The 18745-nt window shown below is 43.4% G+C and overlaps 2 protein-coding genes across 7 annotated transcripts in view; one reads left to right on the top strand and one right to left on the bottom strand.

The window, feature by feature from the left end:
* LOC118289014 overlaps nucleotides 1-18745 on the bottom strand; it is a 78499-nt gene that overhangs the window by 28659 nt on the left and 31095 nt on the right. The window contains exons 1-2 of one of the 6 annotated variants that reach the window (XM_047328211.1): nucleotides 17545-17907; nucleotides 16241-16328 (exon numbers count right to left, since the gene is read on the bottom strand). The exons of 2 other annotated variants lie outside the window; for them this stretch is intronic. In XM_047328211.1, coding sequence (XP_047184167.1) covers nucleotides 16241-16328; nucleotides 17545-17866 — 410 coding nt within the window. In that variant the 5' untranslated portion in view covers nucleotides 17867-17907. Of the gene's footprint in view, nucleotides 1-14733; nucleotides 16048-16240; nucleotides 16329-17544; nucleotides 17908-18745 lie in introns of those variants that run through there. 3 more of the 6 variants (XM_047328212.1, XR_004785996.2, XR_004785990.1) reach the window with 3 other exon arrangements.
* Nucleotides 10586-14672, top strand: LOC118289013 (transcription factor Sox-9-A). The gene is made up of 3 exons (XM_035615649.2): nucleotides 10586-11377; nucleotides 11780-12027; nucleotides 12443-14672. Exons 1-3 carry the CDS (start codon nucleotides 10950-10952, stop codon nucleotides 13204-13206), a joined length of 1440 nt encoding a protein of 479 aa, XP_035471542.1. The 5' UTR covers nucleotides 10586-10949; the 3' UTR covers nucleotides 13207-14672.

The following is an 18745-nucleotide window of genomic DNA, read 5'->3' as shown; positions in this document are numbered from 1 at the left end:
ATAACTCCGACGTTTTGTTTTAATGTCAAACCTTGATGAAGTCATATGAGAAGGTTCAAAACATTCTTATGTAAACTGACCGTTTTCCTGTATAATACGTTGACCTGTCTATTTTGGGGCTATATTTATTCTTTACATACGTGTGATGGGTTGCGAGCCCAGTTTAATCTATTATTTATATATATATATATATATATATATATATAGAATACCTCCAATGCCAACGTGAGTTATATCATAAAACCTAATGTATGTCCAAGCCAAACAAAAACCGAGCTATAATTCTAATTCAACACAAGGATCTTACCACTTTTCTTGCCTCGCTTCGATAAAAATACATGAAGACAACCAACTATGTTCCAATACATATTGTGTTTTGCTGAAAAGGGACGGTGAAAACAATCGATTAATACTTACTACTAATACAACTGTTCAGAATAAAACTGCAAGTGGTAGCTGGCGTCCTTAAAGAGCCCCTGTGCAGCCTCACATAATTTACAGTAAAATAATGCCAACCCTCTCTGTGATTCCCAAGATGATAGTAACAGAGAAATAGGCTGGCTGTCATCTGGGATGGCTACAGAAGGATGAGATCATTATTATGTAATTGCCGCTGCTGTTGCAGTCTCTCCTGACGTGTGAAAGCAGGCATCGCCCACACTGGTGCCCTGTCGATGGGCCAAACCTCAGAGTTTAGAGAAAAGCCCCGAGATCCATAATATCTGTTACAGCCATACTGAGCCTGCAGGGCAATAACTGGGCTGCAACTTCCAGCCTCCAATTAAAACAGCCTCTCATTGGACGATTAATGCTATGGAGTCCTCCAAAAGGAGATGAGGTTGTTATTACTGGATGTATTGTATGTCTGATTTCATAAAACTGATTCTTTAAAAAAAACAAAAAACACTAGTGCAGGAGAGTGATTTTTCTGTAATGCACTAAACAGGATTTGATGGAATCCAGATTTCACTGGGCAAACTCCAGGATGCCAGGTGAGTACAGTTCAGGGATTGGATTAACCATAAAATAATAAATATTCATAAGCAGTCCATATTATGGAAGTAAAATTGATGCCATCACAAACAAACCTCCTTGATTTAATCACTGTACAGTAAATGTGAATTAATCTCGTCTACATTGCCTTATAGAAAGCTGGAAGCATAACATTTTTATATTGCTCAAAAACATTAGGTAATGTCTTGATGCTGGATTCATTAGTCAAACGATTAATGTCAATACAAACTGTACCAACTGTAAAATATTTCCCAGAATAGATCAGAAGCTAGTAATGGTCACATTAAAAATTAAATTCACTATTATCTATTTATTTTGCCTGTTTAGTTGGCAGAAGTTCTGTTGGTACCACGGAAAACAGACTCATACTGAATTTTCATAAGCCTTGCAAATATCTGTTTTCAAAAATAAAAAAACAATGTGGCAGAATTGGAAGGAGCCAACGTAGAATTACCTGCAATCGTTTGTGTCAATAAGAAATGTATGCAGAACCCTGGAGTGCCGGGAGGTTGGAGAAGTGGAGTCAGTTTTCAGAAGTGATAAAAATCAGCTGGCGCCTGGTGAGGAGGTGGCGGTGGATGTCCTGTCACCACCAAGGACAAAGAGTCTCCCCAGTAACGCCTGAAACAGGGATTTCCTCCTTAATGCTCACTTATACTTTGGCTCCTGACTGTACTGGAATACAAAGTGGTCAAAAAATGAATCAGGTACTATAAGGCACTTAAGGTATTTAACTAAAATCCTACTTCGATGCAAAGTAGGCCTGGAAAAAAGAATCTCCTTAAAACAGTCACTTAGTGCCAAGTGGCAGCTCAAGGCCAGATGACAATGCTCGTAGACATTATTCTGATATGACACTTAAATTGTCTCCCTTCAGCTCAAGTAACATAACATAACAATTTGAACTTTCAGTTTTTCCATGTTGTTGTTTTTCCTCGCCATTAGCCGATACCTTCAACTGTAAATTCTAGCTCCCGGAGGGACTGCACACGCCTTGTGTTGCACCCTCTCCCTCCCCGAGCTTCTGATCTTCAGGCTGGCGAGAAACATTCAGACGTGCTCCTTTTCCTTCCTGTTCCACACACGACTTTAAGTGGTGGCCCAAGAGACTTGGATTGGGAAAAACTCCCCCCCCCCCCCGCCCCCCGACGTGTTCACCATGGCACTTTTATCCACCGGACTTCATCTGCTCCTTCTCGGGACCTGCCTTCTGAAAGGCCGCGTGTAGCTATGGACACCCATTATTAAAGAGATCGGCCTCAGTGAGCAACTTCAGCCGTGCTGAGGTGCGCTGATGCCACAGCTTCAGGTCACAGGAGTGCACTGAGGTGTAGGGCGCTGCGTAACTCAAGATTTTTAATTACAGATTGTGCGATAAAGAGGGGTCACAGCTTCCTGACAACCTGTTTGTTGAGTCAGAGGCAGAGTTCGTCGCCCAGACGGAGCGTAAGCTGTGCGCGCGAGACAAAACCCTTTTTTTGTGTCAGTACATCTCTCTGAACTTCCTATAGATTCAAAGAGGCAGCCGCCTCTGAGAGTTGAAACCTCACATATGAGTCACGATACAAGGTCTGCCTCAACAGGATATAGTGAAAAATCTAGTGTAGACAACGGGAACATGGTTGGTTTGAGAGGCGACCCGCACAGTCAAAGCTGAAAGTGGTTAAACCCATCACCCATCATTTCACTGGGGCCATTTGGACACATTACTTGTGGCCAGTCGGACCACAAATAGCACTACATCAGTTTGCGTGTGTTGCTACAGTTGTTTTTGTTTGGATGTATTACAATCCAGGAAGTCCAGTTTGTGTTAACCACGCATTTTTAGTTCCTAGGTTTATCAGACTGCATCAAATCGCTACAGGTTATTAACCCTTTGGCATGAGTTCTTGAATGTATTTAATCCACTGATGCAGTACATCGCCAAATGCTGTTGGCGGCCATTTTTCCACTCCCCTTTGTTCAGAATGTTTGTGCCGAATCAGAGTTCTCCAAACTATTGCGCTTCGCTCAGATGCTATTGTCAGTCTGAAGGCCTTGGGTGCAGTAAATGCACATTTGAAACGATGTATCAGGCCACCTGAAAATGCAGCACCATGTAACTTGTTGTCCTCAGAAAGTGTAATTCGTGCTCACAGATACTCCGGAAAGACCGAAGCTCACTAACTTGAAGTGAACTCAGCCGTCTAGTTCCAGGACTCGGCGGGAAGACACGATCAGTACTGAGCTCTGCAGCAAATCTAATAAACCAGTTCCAGTTTTCTTATTCCCACCAAGAACGGTAACCAAGCTGCTTAAATATTGGATCTCAGGAAATAGTGGAGGACAATTTCCTCAGAGCGTAACATTAGAATGCATGAGCCTGGCTCCTGAAGGTTTGGGGCCACCACCGCTGGGCCGCCCCAATTAGATGGAGCTTCCCCGCTGGGTCTGAGCCGGCCTGAACACAGGAGCACCCGAAAGGAACTGCAGGAAGAAATGGAGGAAGGCGAGAGGGGAGACACACGCGGCCCAGAGCGCAGTGTTATGTTTGGCAAACATTTCACCCAGAGCGTCTCTCCCTGTCTACACTTCTGGCTCCGATCGTGCCGCAAAAGTGATCGTTAGGGGGGAAAAAAGAAAAGATGAAAACACGGATTGTGGAGACTGAGGAGAAAGACGCTTTTATTGTGGCTGGCTGTTGCCTCAGATTTATTATGTATTTATTCATGTAGTATTTTGTTTTAGCAACATGGTATTTCAGAAAGGAATCTGTAAGTTACATTTAGACATCAAGATTGCTAATTGAATATGTAAATGGAAAAAAATATTTCATATTATGTAGGTTCACACACAAACCACGCTTTAAAATATGATCAGGATGAAGGAGTGATTTTTTTTTTCCTTTTACACTGCTGGATTGAATACTTTTCTATTCTATTTCTACTTTCGCAAAACTTCATTTTATATTCTGGTATATATATATATATATATATATATATATGTAAGTTTTGGGGTCAACAGACATGAAATACTGTGTGAAAGCCGCACAAGATAAATAATAACGTCTTTTTTTTCTACATAAACGAAAATGGGCAGAGCATATCTAATCCTAAAATAGGATCAAACTTCACTGACGAGTGTCAAAAAGAGCAAATTAAATGCATTCATTATGAATCTTTGTGCACAGTGCAGGCTCACTTAATGCAGTTTGTTGACCTTCTCGTTTTCCTTTGCCCCGATACGGGATTTATCAAGAATAGACTCGGCTCTCTCCATTGTAATAAGACACTGTTTTAAAGCCCTTGAAGTATGCCATTGTTCATTTCACCCCTGCCCTTTCTGAAAGTATTAATCCCATTGCCACGGTCTAATGCTGAAATCCCCAGTAGAAACACCTAAGAGGACTGGATCTGCTTGACCACACAAGGTATTCCTGTTCCCCCCGGCAACAAGTGATATCAAAGGTATAAGCATGGTCACTGCTGGGCAGCTAAGAGGAAGTACATCTGTAGGCCATCCATTTGTGAGTATCCAGCAAAGGTCCGCTCATTGGCTCCGATGCAGGTGCTATCCCCTGGAAGGTGATAAGATATCATCACTCTTTCATTAACTCAGTATTTCTAGTATCACGGTGACTGTGGAGAATGAATGGCCCTTTTCATAGGTCAACCCGACAAATGAGTCTTGCTGAAAAGGCCAGTTTAAGGTGGGAGGATAATGAAACAAGAGAAAAAAGGAGGGATAGGTCTGCCCCCCAAAAAAGAATAGAAGTAAAGACGAGGGATTTGTAAAATTGTGCTATACAGGAAGTGGATTTTTTGTGCATATTTACATTTATGTATTAAACTTCTTATAACTTTAATAGCACCGATGATATTCAGCATGAGCTAAAAATAAACAAATACGGATGTTGACAAGAGCAGCTGACGGAGAGTGGGGGAACAAATTAATGTTTATTTTTAGGTTATGACGCGGCAGGCGACAAACAACAGCCTCATTTTCACCTGATGCTAGAAAAGGGTAGGTGGGGAGGAAGGCTGAATGTTCCATTACGTAGACCAGACCCGAGCGCATACAGGTTCTTTGTGAAGGGTGTCTCTGTGTGCTGACATCATCCAGAGCTGGGGATGTGACTTTTTTTTCATGTGTAGTGGTGCCAGGGAGCAGCCGGCACTGTCAGCCAGCCTGAGTCAGCGCTACGCCCCAGACACAAATGTGCAAGAATCCATGACGGAAAAGAAATTTTCACAACTTACTCAACCTATCTGCAACAAAACGACCCGAACATCAAGTCTGCCGATTAGACAACTGGCTGCTGGAATCTTTTGTCGTTATTAGAAAAAAATGATGTGTTTTAATATGTGGATATATTAAGAGGGAAATCAGAAAATAAAAAGGTAACACACAGTGAACCACAGTAAGGACGATAAGGTTTAATTTCATTTGTGTAAACCTGGTGGAAATCTGGAAGAAAAGCATTGTGAATTGGCTAAATAAAAAAATAAAAATTCTATACATTGATGATGATTGTCTGTGCAGTAAAAGCTGATTTTATGTATACCATAAACTGGAGGCGCGGTACCGGGGTCCCGCCGATACTCGTGCTTGACCAATTGCAATTCAGCCTCAGTAAACAACCAAACTTACAGGAAAGATTTATAACAAAAATCAAATTAAATAACTAAAACAATGATTTTATTATTATTATTCTTGTTATTATTGATACTACTAATAATAATCTAACTAATCTAATAACTTACTTTATATAGTCATTTTTAAAAGTTTAACCACATCTCACGGTCTTCCTCAGCAGAAAGACAGAATTAGTTATTCTAGCAACTAAGTCAACCTTTGTAATAATATCTTTGTGATGTTTATCTGGTGACCGACTGGTGTAAAACGATGTGTCAAATGTGAGGCAGAGGCTGCGGAGTGTTGACACGAGTCACGGTGCATTTTAATTCTATACGAGCTCAGCTTCTCTGCTGTGATGTTTTAATGTTACTCTCTCTCTAAAGCAGTCGTTCAGAGTTGTAAATCACAGTGGCAGCGAGTTATTTTAATGTGTCCTTTGTACCCGTCACCTGTTGTCCTTTGAGATGACACCCATTGAGGAACACGGCCACATCATTAGCCAGGGCTCAGGTAATATCGTAAGATTTTTTCAGCACTTTGACAATGAGCTATTGTCATTCGGCCATAATTACAGGTCAGGCCCTATTATTTGGATATGCAGGAGAGTGACCTGCTGAGATCTCACCCTGCTTTTATAGTATTTCATTGTCTTTCAAACTGACTCTGGGGTCACTTCACCTGGAGGCATGGACGGTAGCTCGTAGTCACTCAGCAGAGTTCAATATGTCTGCTTCTCAGGTGTGCTGTCAGAAAGGTTAGGGGGGAATATTAAAATTGTTTTTTTTCTCTCTAGTGCAAATGGCTTCACAAAATTTGAAGGAAACACCAACACAGAGGAAATTGAAACATTTCCACTGGTGCAATTATGAGCTACTTTTTTGAACTGAACACATTTTGCTTTATATTGCTTTTGACTTAGTGACAACATAAAAAATACGGTGCTGACATTTATTTATTTATTTATTTATCAAGAGCAATTGGTTACACTGCATTCCCAGGTCAGTGTGCATTTCCTTCCCCGCTGATACACTATCAATGAGCGGCCGATGTGTTTCGGTTTACTAGAAGCCGGGGCGCAGATAAGGCCCAGATTACAGCGGCACTATCTCCAGAGGAGGGCCGGAGAAAGGAGAGGATATACAAGAAAGCGTGCGGCAGCAGTTACCACACACTGCTGGTCACAGGGGTGAAGGCCGGAATACGTCTGTCTCTCGGGTGGACTGAATTTCCTTAGTGCGGATGGCTGCGCTATCTCGTCCGCTATCTGGTTCCGATTTGAAACGATGTTGGGGGTGACAACTGCCAGGTCAATAAATAATAGCGTCGTAACATGTGCATGCAGAATAGAACTGGTCTTTTAGAATCATTCTTATCAATCTAACAGTGACAACAGTGTTTCCAAGTGTCTGCATGTCGTCCCCGTCCCCCCAGTCCTACTGCTGAAGCCACTGGGAGTTGTTGTGGTCATGTGCGGGATATCGGGGAGGTGTGAGAGAGTCAGAGCGGAGAATATAAGCTCATCCATCTGAGGGTGTCAGGGCCTTGATAAGTCCTGTTTAAACGTTACCCTCTGCAAAATGCCATGTGTCAACAGTTGCCCCGTGACCAGAGTGCTCTGATCTGGCTATGCAAACACCTGGGGCAGCCCACCCATCCCCAGGACAACGTCGCGGACGGTGGGTCGAGGGTGCAGGTCTTCAACCAAAGAGATACACATTTTTAAGAATTAACAAACAAACTGTAGGAGCGGCGGAAGCATCCGCAAAAAGGAGAGTTCAAATGGTTCGCTGAAAGGCTTTTGTTCTCCCTCTTGCAAGTCCTCTGCCGCGTCTGGGGCAGTTGACGCTCGTAGTGGAAAGTCACAGACAGGTGTCATGCCGGCTGTGAGAGCTTGAAGATCTTCCTCCTCTGTCTCTGCCACACTATTTATCACCTGGTGAAGTCTCCCCTAATTCTTCATGGTTTTCACAGCAGATGACTTAAATTTACACCGCTGGTGTTGGTGTACTTGAAGCGACTGCAAAAACATCAGATCCATTTTAGCACCAGAAAGCTTTGCGATATCAACTAGACGTTTGGTTTAAAGTCCGTTGTGCACGTCAACGTATCTTATTTAAATAAAAGACTAAAATATGAGGGTGGGGGAAAAACGACGTGACTAAAATATAAATATGAACTCATGCTGGATTATTAATTTACTCGTTTTGATAACACACTTCGAAAGTGTCACACATCTACTGCACCAACACGTCGTCACATGTGCAACACAGTTTGGGTTTTTTTTTTAGAAAAGAGTGGCACTCTGCTCAAACATTTGCAGTGGAATCCGAGGGAGCAAGAAAAGGTGGAAGACATGATTTGGCAGTTTACCTTCAGTGTTTGCCTCAAAATTTTGACGCCATGGCTCAAAGTCAAGCTGAGAAGTTTCCCAAGACCTGCTCGGCCTGCAGGCGGGTGCTCCCCGTAAGTTGCGAGCCTGGCCCCTGAGGACCTCCCCCCCCCCCACCGCCCCTCCCTTGATCAACCGTAAGTCAGTCTGCGGGGCACCTCAGACCCTCTGCACTCAGCACCGCGGGGGCGCGGACATGCCCGGCCACTCCTCTGATGCCTCCGTGTTAACCATCACATGGGTTTCCTCCTGTGCACGTCGAGACCAGTCGCCTCGCACAATGAAAACTCTCAAATGGCAGCGGCTCTCACCACACCTCCGGCAACACACCACGTGTCCAAATTAAAAACAAAAATGAATATGAAAAGAGATCAGCATATATATACCAAATCAAGTGGTGTTAAAAGCAAAACACCTTGTTTCCTTTAACTCTTCCTACCAACTCAGTTTCTTTCCAACATGAACTTTGGAGGAACAGCATTTCCAAAATGTATGTGGTTGTTAAATGGCGGGTGTGGGGGCTGACGGCCTGGCCACAGCCACCGACCGGTCAACCAAGACAAGGAGCAGAGATAGCAGGCCCGTCGAATCTGACAGGCACATTAGGCTGTTTTTAATGAAAATGTCACAGTGAGGGGGAAAAAAATGGGAGGCTTTCATGTCACTGGAAACCTTAAACCACCACTTTCTTCATGAAGAAAGATTATCTTCACTGTAAAACATTTATTTTTCAGCACTGACAGAGACTTCTCAAAACAACAAAAAAAACAAATAGGAAAAAACAAAAAACATTATTTATTTAAACTTATTGTGTCAAAGTGGGAATGTTTTCTTTGTATTTTACAGTTTTAAAATAGGAGACCGCAGCCAGTAAGCATTTTTTATAACCTACTCTGTGATTGATAATGATTTTAACTTCTTTTCACCCAATTAGAATCCTACTTCAGTATGACAGATCGGTATCATTATTATTCAACAGTTCACGTGAGTGCATCTTTAAATCTTTACTGCTAACAGACTTGTGCGTTTGTCCCCTGATAAAATCGCCACTGTCGTCACAAGATGATTTGATATAAAGTTGTGGTAAAAATAGTAAACTTTCAGTCTCTTAGTGTCAATATATGGACGGTCGGATTTGGTTTCTAAAAGCGAATCCACGGATTATAGTGAGTAAACTCTCCTGACAAAGTGTCCTTTGTGCACCGACAACAAGTGTTGGAGCAGATCCAGTGAAGTAGAATTTTTTAGTGTTGCAAAACAAACACGTTTGTTTCGTTCCAGTTTTTTCAAGGATATTTGAAAACGGCTTGAGAAAATGAGATATTAGAAAAAATGTAATGTTAACAAATGTTTGATAATATTTTATATGACCTTGCATTCGTGTATAACAGTTACACAATTATTACTGTTATCGTCATTATTATTGTTATTACATTGATAGCAAGCTATTTTAAAAAACATATTCAACTACAAATTAGAGGAAATCAACAAACATAAATCATGATTTTAAAGAATGACCTTTCATGCTCAAAGACACTGGTCGATGAAGATTGATTATATTCCACTGTAATCATAAATGTTTTGTTTTGTAATCTCAGTGTCCTGGTCTGGACGAATTATTTGCACTACGGAAAGAGGAAGAGCTGAAATATAAACGTAGAGGGGGAATTTAAATATGGAAATATGTTTTGGGGTTTTTTTTTCCATTCCCCCTCTGTGCTTCAGTCGTTGCAGCCCTCGCCCACTTGTTTGCTGTGAAGTTTCTGGACCGCTGTCTCCCCCTGTTGGTCCGTGCGCACACTGCAGGCTGCACACCGCCTCCACTTACTGTGCGCAACAAACAGCCCAGACAGAAAAGTGCCCGCGTTTACTCAGACACACACAAACTGTGTCTGTTTATCCCCCGAGAATCAAACCTACGTGCGTTTTGAAGCAAAAGAGTCAGTATTTCCTATTTATTTAGTTTTTATTGCTCTTATTTCTAATCCAACACCAGTTGAATCCCACACATTTCCTACAAACAGCAGTATAACGGGCCCATCAGGAAGGATCATTTCATCAATTTCATTATTCATTTTATTATCAATGTGTTGAAATATAGCATCGTTTTTAAAAAAAAATAATAAAGTCAGGGCAACAATACGGTTGTGGAAACTGCAATTCCACGTTGTCCTGATGAAAACCAGGGATATTAAAAAGAATAATCAAATGAATACTGTAGTGTTGGTTATACGGACTCGGCGTCTGTGATCACAGAGAGTTCATGTTTTTTTTTCCCCCTTAATACCAGAATAATATTGATGTGGTTCCAATTTTATAAATACTATTTTGTCGTAAGATGTAAGATAATTGGTCTTGGTTATTTCATTTTTTTTAGTTTTGCTTTAATTTTCAACGTCTAACTCTCAAGTCGTCCAAGTTTAGAGACGCGTCTCGTCCAACGGGGTTTTCACTGTTGTTGACTGCTGCAGGAGTTCGGAGCGGAGTCGGATTACGTCCCCGCCCCCAGAAAAGTTTCCCCCAATCACTTGCTCGCCGTGAAACATAAATCCAGGCATCGCCTCCTGTGCGCCTGTAGACTCCCAGCCATCCTCCGAGCGCGGTCCTCTGCCTCGCAGTCCTCCTCCGAGTCCCGCTGCCGCGATCACTTGTGAAACTTCTCTTGTGCGAAATTGTCGAAGGAGCGTCAACACTTGTGTGTTGTTGTTGTTGTTGTTGGTGGGGTTTTTTGTGCCTTTTTTGTTGTTGTTTTACTTTAAAAAAGGATTGGACTCTGCCAGTCGAGCCGTGCGCCCTCGCGGACTGTCACCGCAGTCTCTGGGCACCAGGCACTTGGATTTAGAAAAGAGGGATTTTGCTCCTTTTTTTTTTTTTTTTCTTCTTCTTCTTCTTCTTCTTTTTCCTCTCCCGTCCGCGACAAGCTGTTCGCATGAATCTCCTCGACCCATACCTGAAGATGACAGACGAACAGGACAAGTGTCACTCCGACGCTCCCAGCCCCTGCATGTCCGAGGACTCCGCGGGCTCGCCGTGCCCGTCCGGGTCCGGCTCGGACACGGAGAACACCCGCCCGTCCGACAACCACCTGCTGCTGGGCCCAGACTACAAGAAGGAGGGCGAGGAGGAGAAGTTCCCCGTGTGCATCCGGGACGCGGTGTCCCAGGTGCTGAAGGGCTACGACTGGACGCTGGTGCCCATGCCAGTGCGCGTCAACGGCTCGAGTAAAAGCAAGCCCCACGTCAAGAGACCCATGAACGCGTTCATGGTGTGGGCCCAGGCCGCGCGGAGGAAGCTGGCCGACCAGTACCCGCATCTGCACAACGCGGAGCTCAGCAAGACGCTGGGCAAACTCTGGAGGTAGGTCCCCTTCGCACTCGGCCGCGTTTTGGAGCGCGCCTTTACGCGCCGCTGCACTGTCGATGAAACGCACCACCTGCCTGCTGTCTGGAGCACCGAGCTCCACTTTGCGCGTTTAAATTGATTCACGAAGTTATTGGTTGGGACTTCCATGTTGTCCAGTGTGTATTGAAACGTGGATTGAGTTCGCAGAGAAAGAAGTGGTGCAGACTGGCACTCGAACCTTTTTTTTTTTTTTTGTCCGCTGCTCTCTTGACCGCTTATTGATCACGAAACAATCCAGTGCGGCGGCTCGGCATACTGCGCGGCCCTCTGACCAATTCAAAAAATGTGCATCCCGCCGGTTCATTTTTAAACACGAACGTACAACAATCGATGTGATTTATTCTTCTTCCTTTTCAGACTGCTCAACGAAGTGGAGAAGCGGCCGTTCGTGGAGGAAGCGGAGCGCCTGAGGGTGCAGCACAAGAAGGACCACCCCGACTACAAGTACCAGCCGAGGCGGAGGAAATCCGTCAAGAACGGGCAAAACGACGCCGAGGACAACGAGCAAACGCACATATCCCCGAACGCGATCTTCAAGGCGCTGCAGCAGGCCGATTCTCCTGCGTCCAGCCTAGGCGAGGTGCACTCCCCGGGAGAACACTCAGGTGAATACGAATCGAATCATTTGGAGGCCTTTTCTCATGGGGTTTGTTTTTTGTTGTTGTCGTCGTCATATTTTGGCACTCTGTGGAAATCAAATCTGAGATGTGTCTATAGGGCGTTGAAGGGACACCTGTTAATGACAAACGACTAATGATTAGTTGGTTTTACAAGCCGTCATGCAAATACACCTGTCAGGACAGTGCCAACGAACTCCTCCTGCAAGCCTGCTGTATCCATTCAGGCATTTTACTTTGGCGGCCGTACGAGTTGTTTTTTTTTTAGATTTGTTTAGATCATTTATCAGATTTCGTACATTTATTAATTTGATACATTTATCACGTCATCTATCAGATCCTTTGGTGAGTGTTGTTTTTTTTCTCCAAATGTAAAGCTAACGCTGTCTTTCCTCAAAACCAGGTCAATCCCAGGGCCCGCCGACACCCCCGACCACCCCCAAGACCGACCTCCCCTCCAGCAAAGCTGACCTGAAGCGCGAGGGGCGCCCCATGCAGGAGGGCACCAGTCGCCAGCTCAACATCGACTTTGGAGCCGTGGACATTGGCGAGCTGAGCAGCGAGGTCATCTCCAACATGGGGAGCTTCGACGTGGACGAGTTCGATCAGTACCTGCCGCCTCACAGCCACGCTGGGGTGACCGGCGCGGCCCAGGCTGGCTACACCGGCAGCTACGGCATCGGCGGCTCCTCGGTCGGCCAAGCGGCCAACGTCGGTGCCCACGCTTGGATGTCAAAGCAGCAGCAGCAGCAGCCCTCTCTGACCAACTTGGGCGGAGGAGGCGAGCAAGGCCAGCAGGGTCAACAAAGAACCACCCAGATCAAGACAGAGCAGCTGAGCCCCAGTCACTACAGTGAGCAGCAGGGCTCCCCGCAGCACGTCACCTACGGGTCCTTCAACCTGCAGCACTACAGCGCCTCCTCCTACCCCTCCATCACGAGAGCACAGTATGACTATTCAGACCACCAAGGTGGTGCCAACTCCTACTACAGCCACGCAGCTGGCCAGGGCTCCGGCCTGTACTCCACATTCAGCTACATGAGCCCCAGCCAGAGGCCGATGTACACCCCGATCGCCGACACCACCGGGGTGCCCTCTGTACCGCCGACCCACAGTCCGCAGCACTGGGAGCAGCAGCCCATTTACACACAGCTGTCCAGGCCGTGAAGAGGCGGCTTCATCACTGACTGTACAACACTCACGCCACGCATAGACTTCTTTCTCCCCGACGGCCTCTGCGCCGCCACGTCACACACCCTTCACTGCCGACAGAAAAACATGACCGGGACCTTTTTTTTATAGTACTGAAAATATATCTTTGGATTGGCTCACAACAGTGCCTTTTGTATTGGTTGGAATTGTGATTATATTTTTTTAGATATAATGTTTTAAGAAAAAGTTAAGTCCTCCGTGAGGACATACTGGTGATAAATATTTTAGTATGTACTGTGTATGTGTTCTGCTCTTGTCATCCTCATCTCGTAGTCAGTGTCATCAGCATCCTCATCGTCACGATTTGAAGGTTTAACACGTTTAAAGGAGCGGGAATGCCGAGTAAAAAAACACCCCCAGTGGCCTTACTTCTCACTAATGTATTTTTGTCGAGGGAGTAACAAACATCCGTTTACTGACACTGCCATCTTATAATAGCCTTCATTCTGCTTTGAACATTTTTGTACTGTACATATTTTTATGTAATTCCCACGAGATGAAAGATTTGAGCAATGCACGTTGGAAATAGATTTGGATTTTTGGCCATGATACGACGGTGTCATCAGTGAATTTGTCAAATATTCTACTTCTTGCTCTTCGCTTTAGCTCAAATGATTGTGTTGGAGACGTTATAGCAAGTGCCATGTAACTCTACTAGGGGCCTTACCGTGTTGCTAGATGTAACTGAGCAATGCTTGTTATTGTCCGGGTACTGCCTTGATACCATTGGTGCCTCTGGAGCCGCAGTAGAGAGGCTCCGTCCACTGGCACCGCAGTGTCAAAACCACAGCATAGTTCTGACTTCCCGCTCGAGGGGATACAGGAAGTGACCATTTACCTGACTCTCCTCAGCAGCCAGCAGGTCAGAGTCTGGCGTGCTTCTGTCATTCCTACATCCTTCTCCTAACCTTTTTTTTTCTTAATTTATTCTTTAGCATTAATTTTATTTGAAAATAACTATTTGCAATTATCCTTTTTAATTCAGCAGCAGCTAGCTGAGATTTTTCAGTGGAACAGTTTGCTGACATGTGGTACAAATTTGTTTATTTATCATTTGTAAATGATTCCGTATTAAAGTTTCTTTTATTCCTGATCTAGTTATGTACAGATTACTTATAATTACGTGATAAGTCTTTCTCTAAAAAAAAAAAAAGAAAAACTGGAAGTTTTCTGTCTTTCCTTTCTAACAAATGAATTAATCTATATGGAAGCTGCGGCTGTTTTGTAAAGAATTTGCTGGAATCAACGGGATACTTTTTGTTTTTGAAAAAAATAAGTTGTGTTCCTCATTTTATATTCTGTATCATTAGTTCTTTTGTCATCTTCTTATTGCAGTTTCCCTAGGTAAACATGCCATTGTCTTAAAAGCTTATCTTTTGTATTATATTGTTTGCAATAAAAACAAAACACTGAGAAATATCTGATCGTCTTGTGCCGCATGTTTAATTCAGTATCATCATGCATTCAGGTCCTCTGTGTTTGACCGGAAATGTGAGATCTGTGAGGTTTATTCATACCAGTTACGAGAGGGCTCCCTCCACTGACAGGAGCCCAGACTGTCCCCTGATGCCATAAAGGTTTAACACATTAAACCTGCTTCAGAGCAGCTAAATTAAAATGTTATTTATTGAGTTTGGAACAGTTTTTATTCAACTCATCTGCTCAAAGAAAAAAAACAAGGAAAAAAAAAAAAGATTGTTTCAATGTGACACGGCCAGTTTGTCGCCGACCCACTGCAGCATTTTAGTAAAGTTAAGGTTTTTTGCCTCCGGCTTCTCAGACCATGAGGTCACAGGTCCGTTATTACCACGGCCTATTGAGAAGACGTATGTCCACACCCCTCCCCCTGCCTGTAAACACCACGGCTTAAAGAAACAAACTAGACATTGCATATCGTTTATTCGTCACTGGCCAAGTAATATAGGAATAGAGCGGACCTTAATAAATCAGTGACAATGTAAACACAATCAGGTACTATAGCTTTGTGTTGAAATCCGAGGCACATTCAGAGATGATGTCTCTTTCCTCACATCAACTGGACTGAACCTTTCTCTGCCACCCACCGCTGCACCTCATCGCACTGAGATGACTGGCCAGTTTTAGTTTTTTTAGCTTGACTCCATAACTTTAACCCGGGCTACACTAAACCTATGGCTCATTTTTTCACTGCATATGTTGCACAAACACCTACATATAAAGAGAACCAAAGACAGGTTCCTTCAAAAGTGGTTCATCATACTACTTTATTTAGTAATGATGAGAGCAAATTCAACATTTCAAATAATTGTCGAACGTTTCAAAGAAGTAAAAGTTGGGCTGTGGCTGTTTCTCGTATGCCGTTCAGTCAATGTAAGGATAATACTTCAAAATGTGAACTTAAAGTTCACTCACATGTTCTGGGATTTGTCGAATGTGGTAAACAGTGACTAAGAGAGAAGAATAAGCCGTGGGAATGTGGGTTCAACTACAAGGGAAATTACATAATTTCAGCAAACAATACCTCATAAAATTCACTGACAATTGCAGACAGATCACATGAATCTGAAGTGGAATACAATATCTACAGTTAGAATAGAACTTTAAAGTTGGCAACCACAATTTCGTTTTGTGGATTTCAATTTTGACACCATCTAATGTGGTGCAGTTTAAAAAGATAAAACGTTAAACTCAGTGTATATTTTACTGGACTATAAAAATCTGAGGTTGTCTCTTCTATCTCCATCTGTGCTTATCTTCTCCCTGCACCTTTGCTTTAAAACTGCTGGCACTTCTGGCAAAGCTACTTCCAGGAACGAGCTGCCAATTAAAACAGGAAAAGACAGGAAAAGAAAAGAAAACGTATCAATGCGGAGTTATTTTTAGGATTATCGTGTGGGTGACAAGACGATGATCGTCCCGCAGGCTTGATCCTGCGGTGTCTGGTTAAATATGAGGGCTGACATCTTCCCCTTATGGAGAGCAGGCAGAGTGTGTGAAGCACTGAACCCACCTCCCACAGAGAGCCCCCGAGGCACATCCATCACTGGATCTCCAGTGGTTCAGACCTGGAGTGAGGCAGCAAGGTGGGGCCTCAGGGCCTGACAGGGCAAAGGGAGGCCAGTTAGTGACAGCTCAGGGGGGAGCAGGAAGGTGGGGCAGGGGGATCCCACAGAAAGGAGAGAAGAAGCTCACTAATTGACTGTTTTTATCTTCCAAACAAAGGCATTGTGGTCCTGACAAGAATGACATTTTAAGATGCTACGTCACTACATTTTCAGAAGAATTCAGAAGTGAGTGAGTAAAAGAGGAATCACCAGAGCACAAGTAACTCAAAATTTGACAGCACCTAAACTATTGGCAATAGGAGCCACAATTTCCTGATTCATCTACAATCGAGGGGATACAGGAAGTGTCTGTAAGTTTAGCTATAACCACCAATTCTTTGTTCAGCAAAAAAAGGACAACCTTCAGAGAATGACCAGGACCTATTCCTTTGAGCTGAATTGTTTTATTTTCAGTTTGTTGGCAGCATCCGCGCATTGGAAACTGGGAAACCTTAACATTTGCAAGTCCAGCTCTCCAAAAACCAATCAGGAGTGCAGTCCAACTGAAATCAGGTGATCATAATAATTATGACATACATACATATATATATATACATATATATATATATATATATATATATATATATATACACACATATATATTTCCTTACAATAAGAATAAACAATTAAGAATAAAGAATAACAATACGGAATAAAAGTTGACAGTTAACTTTTTCTACATGTTTCAACAAGGTTTCATGAAGATCCCAACCAAGGTACATTTTGATGTGAGATACAAATAAAGTAGAGGGACCAAAACTAAAAATGAAATAAGAGAAAGACCGATGATAGCCACTTTCACTGTGTTTCATCAGAATAATATGTCATGTGATGTAGCGCCCTGTCAGGGAATGACGTCAGCATTGAGGCCTTCCCTCTTTGAGGCCATGGTGACTCATTTGTTGGGCTTTGCGGACACAGACTGCCTTGCCCAGTAGCAGCCCAAACATAATGACAATTTTAATATGTTCCACACAGCAATTTGCCAAAAGAAACGCTAAAAATTACAGCCATGTCCCAGGGCAGATGCTCTCAGATTATGACTTCTGACAAAAAGAGAGTTCATAACAATTGTACAAAATGAGATATCCGGGCAGTACAAAATACACACCCATCACTACAAATCTGTATTTCAAAAAAGAAAAGAAAAAAAGAAGAGGCGAGGCAAGTAAAAAACATCTTTCTAAAGCATGTGCCCCGGCCTGCTGACCTCGGCTCAGTAGGTCTTGGCAGTGGCAGTGGCAACTCAGCCAGTGAGTGGACTGCTCCCCTCCGAACAGCAGGAGTGCCCTGATGAATGTTTCCGAGAAGGATCGGAAACAAGACCAAATTTTTCTCCTTTCTTTTTTTTCTTTTTCAGACAGGCCTTTCCATGGGCAATTTTCCCAGGACGACCCCATTATTATTCCACAGAGACGTCTGCCCCCTCCGAACCCTATGGGTGGTCTTTCTGAAGGCAAAAGGAAGAGGAAAAGAAAAGGGAAAGGGGGAAAAAAAAATCTGGTGATACACCCGTGGAGACTGGACAACATTAAAATACACAACAAAGTAAAAGGAGACAAAACAAGATGAAGAGTCAAAATGCACTCCTAACACATTGCAAGCATACTGTATCCGGTTTAAAGGACTGTGTGTCTGAGTGTGTTAGTGTATATATATATATATATATATATATATATATATATATCTTTATATATGTGTGTGTGCCTATATGTTTGTGTATATCAGGAAAAACTATTTGAAATAGCAGACAAGGCAGCAAAAACACGGAAAATAAGATGCATATGAAATGTTATACAGATATATGTTTGTACTTCAAACACAATAGTGTATACTTTAAGACTTTATTGTGGGTTCTTGGTATGTTTGTGGTAAAGTGGTAATCATTCCTCTGTTTAGATAGACAGTAGACAGGTAGACCGTTTGAATCAACTCCCACACTGAGTTGCTTTGAAATTGTCCAGTCCATATTTTTTCTTTTTTCTTAAACCAATAGGACACATCCAGTGGAAACCCCTGCTAAATCACACGGAAAGACAAGTTGACCACAAGGCCGTTTCCATGGAAGCTACACCCTCAGCTTAAGAACTACGATGTTCTGATTGTAGTTGGGAGCAAGGGGAGGACACATTTCCCCCAACCTGAATCATATTGATTATTATTTAGATTAAATCAGAAGAATTACACGGACACACAACAGTTGTGTCGGCTCACTCTTGGCAAAGTCATATGTATTTTAAGGTTACACTCCCCTCTTGTCAACATTTGATTCCGCTCGCTGCTGGAGTAGAGTTAGGAAGTGAGACTTTGCCCCACAGCCATCTATCTTGCACCGGCCCCATGAGGACGTCGGCCTGTGCCAAGAGGCCGAGCCGGGCCAGCCCGCTGAAACCCTTGGTGAGCTCCCCGCC

Source organism: Scophthalmus maximus, chromosome 17 (assembly GCF_022379125.1).
Source record: "Scophthalmus maximus strain ysfricsl-2021 chromosome 17, ASM2237912v1, whole genome shotgun sequence".
NCBI lineage: Eukaryota > Metazoa > Chordata > Actinopteri > Pleuronectiformes > Scophthalmidae > Scophthalmus > Scophthalmus maximus.
Note: the sequence above shows the minus strand (reverse complement) of the source record. Positions and strands in the feature narration are given on the sequence as shown.

Excerpts from the sequence above, each read along its gene's own strand:
- LOC118289013 (XM_035615649.2), top strand. The coding sequence starts at position 10,950 with ATGAATCTCCTCGACCCATACCTGAAGATGACAGACGAACAGGACAAG. Across the intron at positions 11,378-11,779 it reads ACGCTGGGCAAACTCTGGAG|ACTGCTCAACGAAGTGGAGA; the intron begins GTAGGTCCCCTT and ends CTTCCTTTTCAG. Across the intron at positions 12,028-12,442 it reads CTCCCCGGGAGAACACTCAG|GTCAATCCCAGGGCCCGCCG; the intron begins GTGAATACGAAT and ends CCTCAAAACCAG.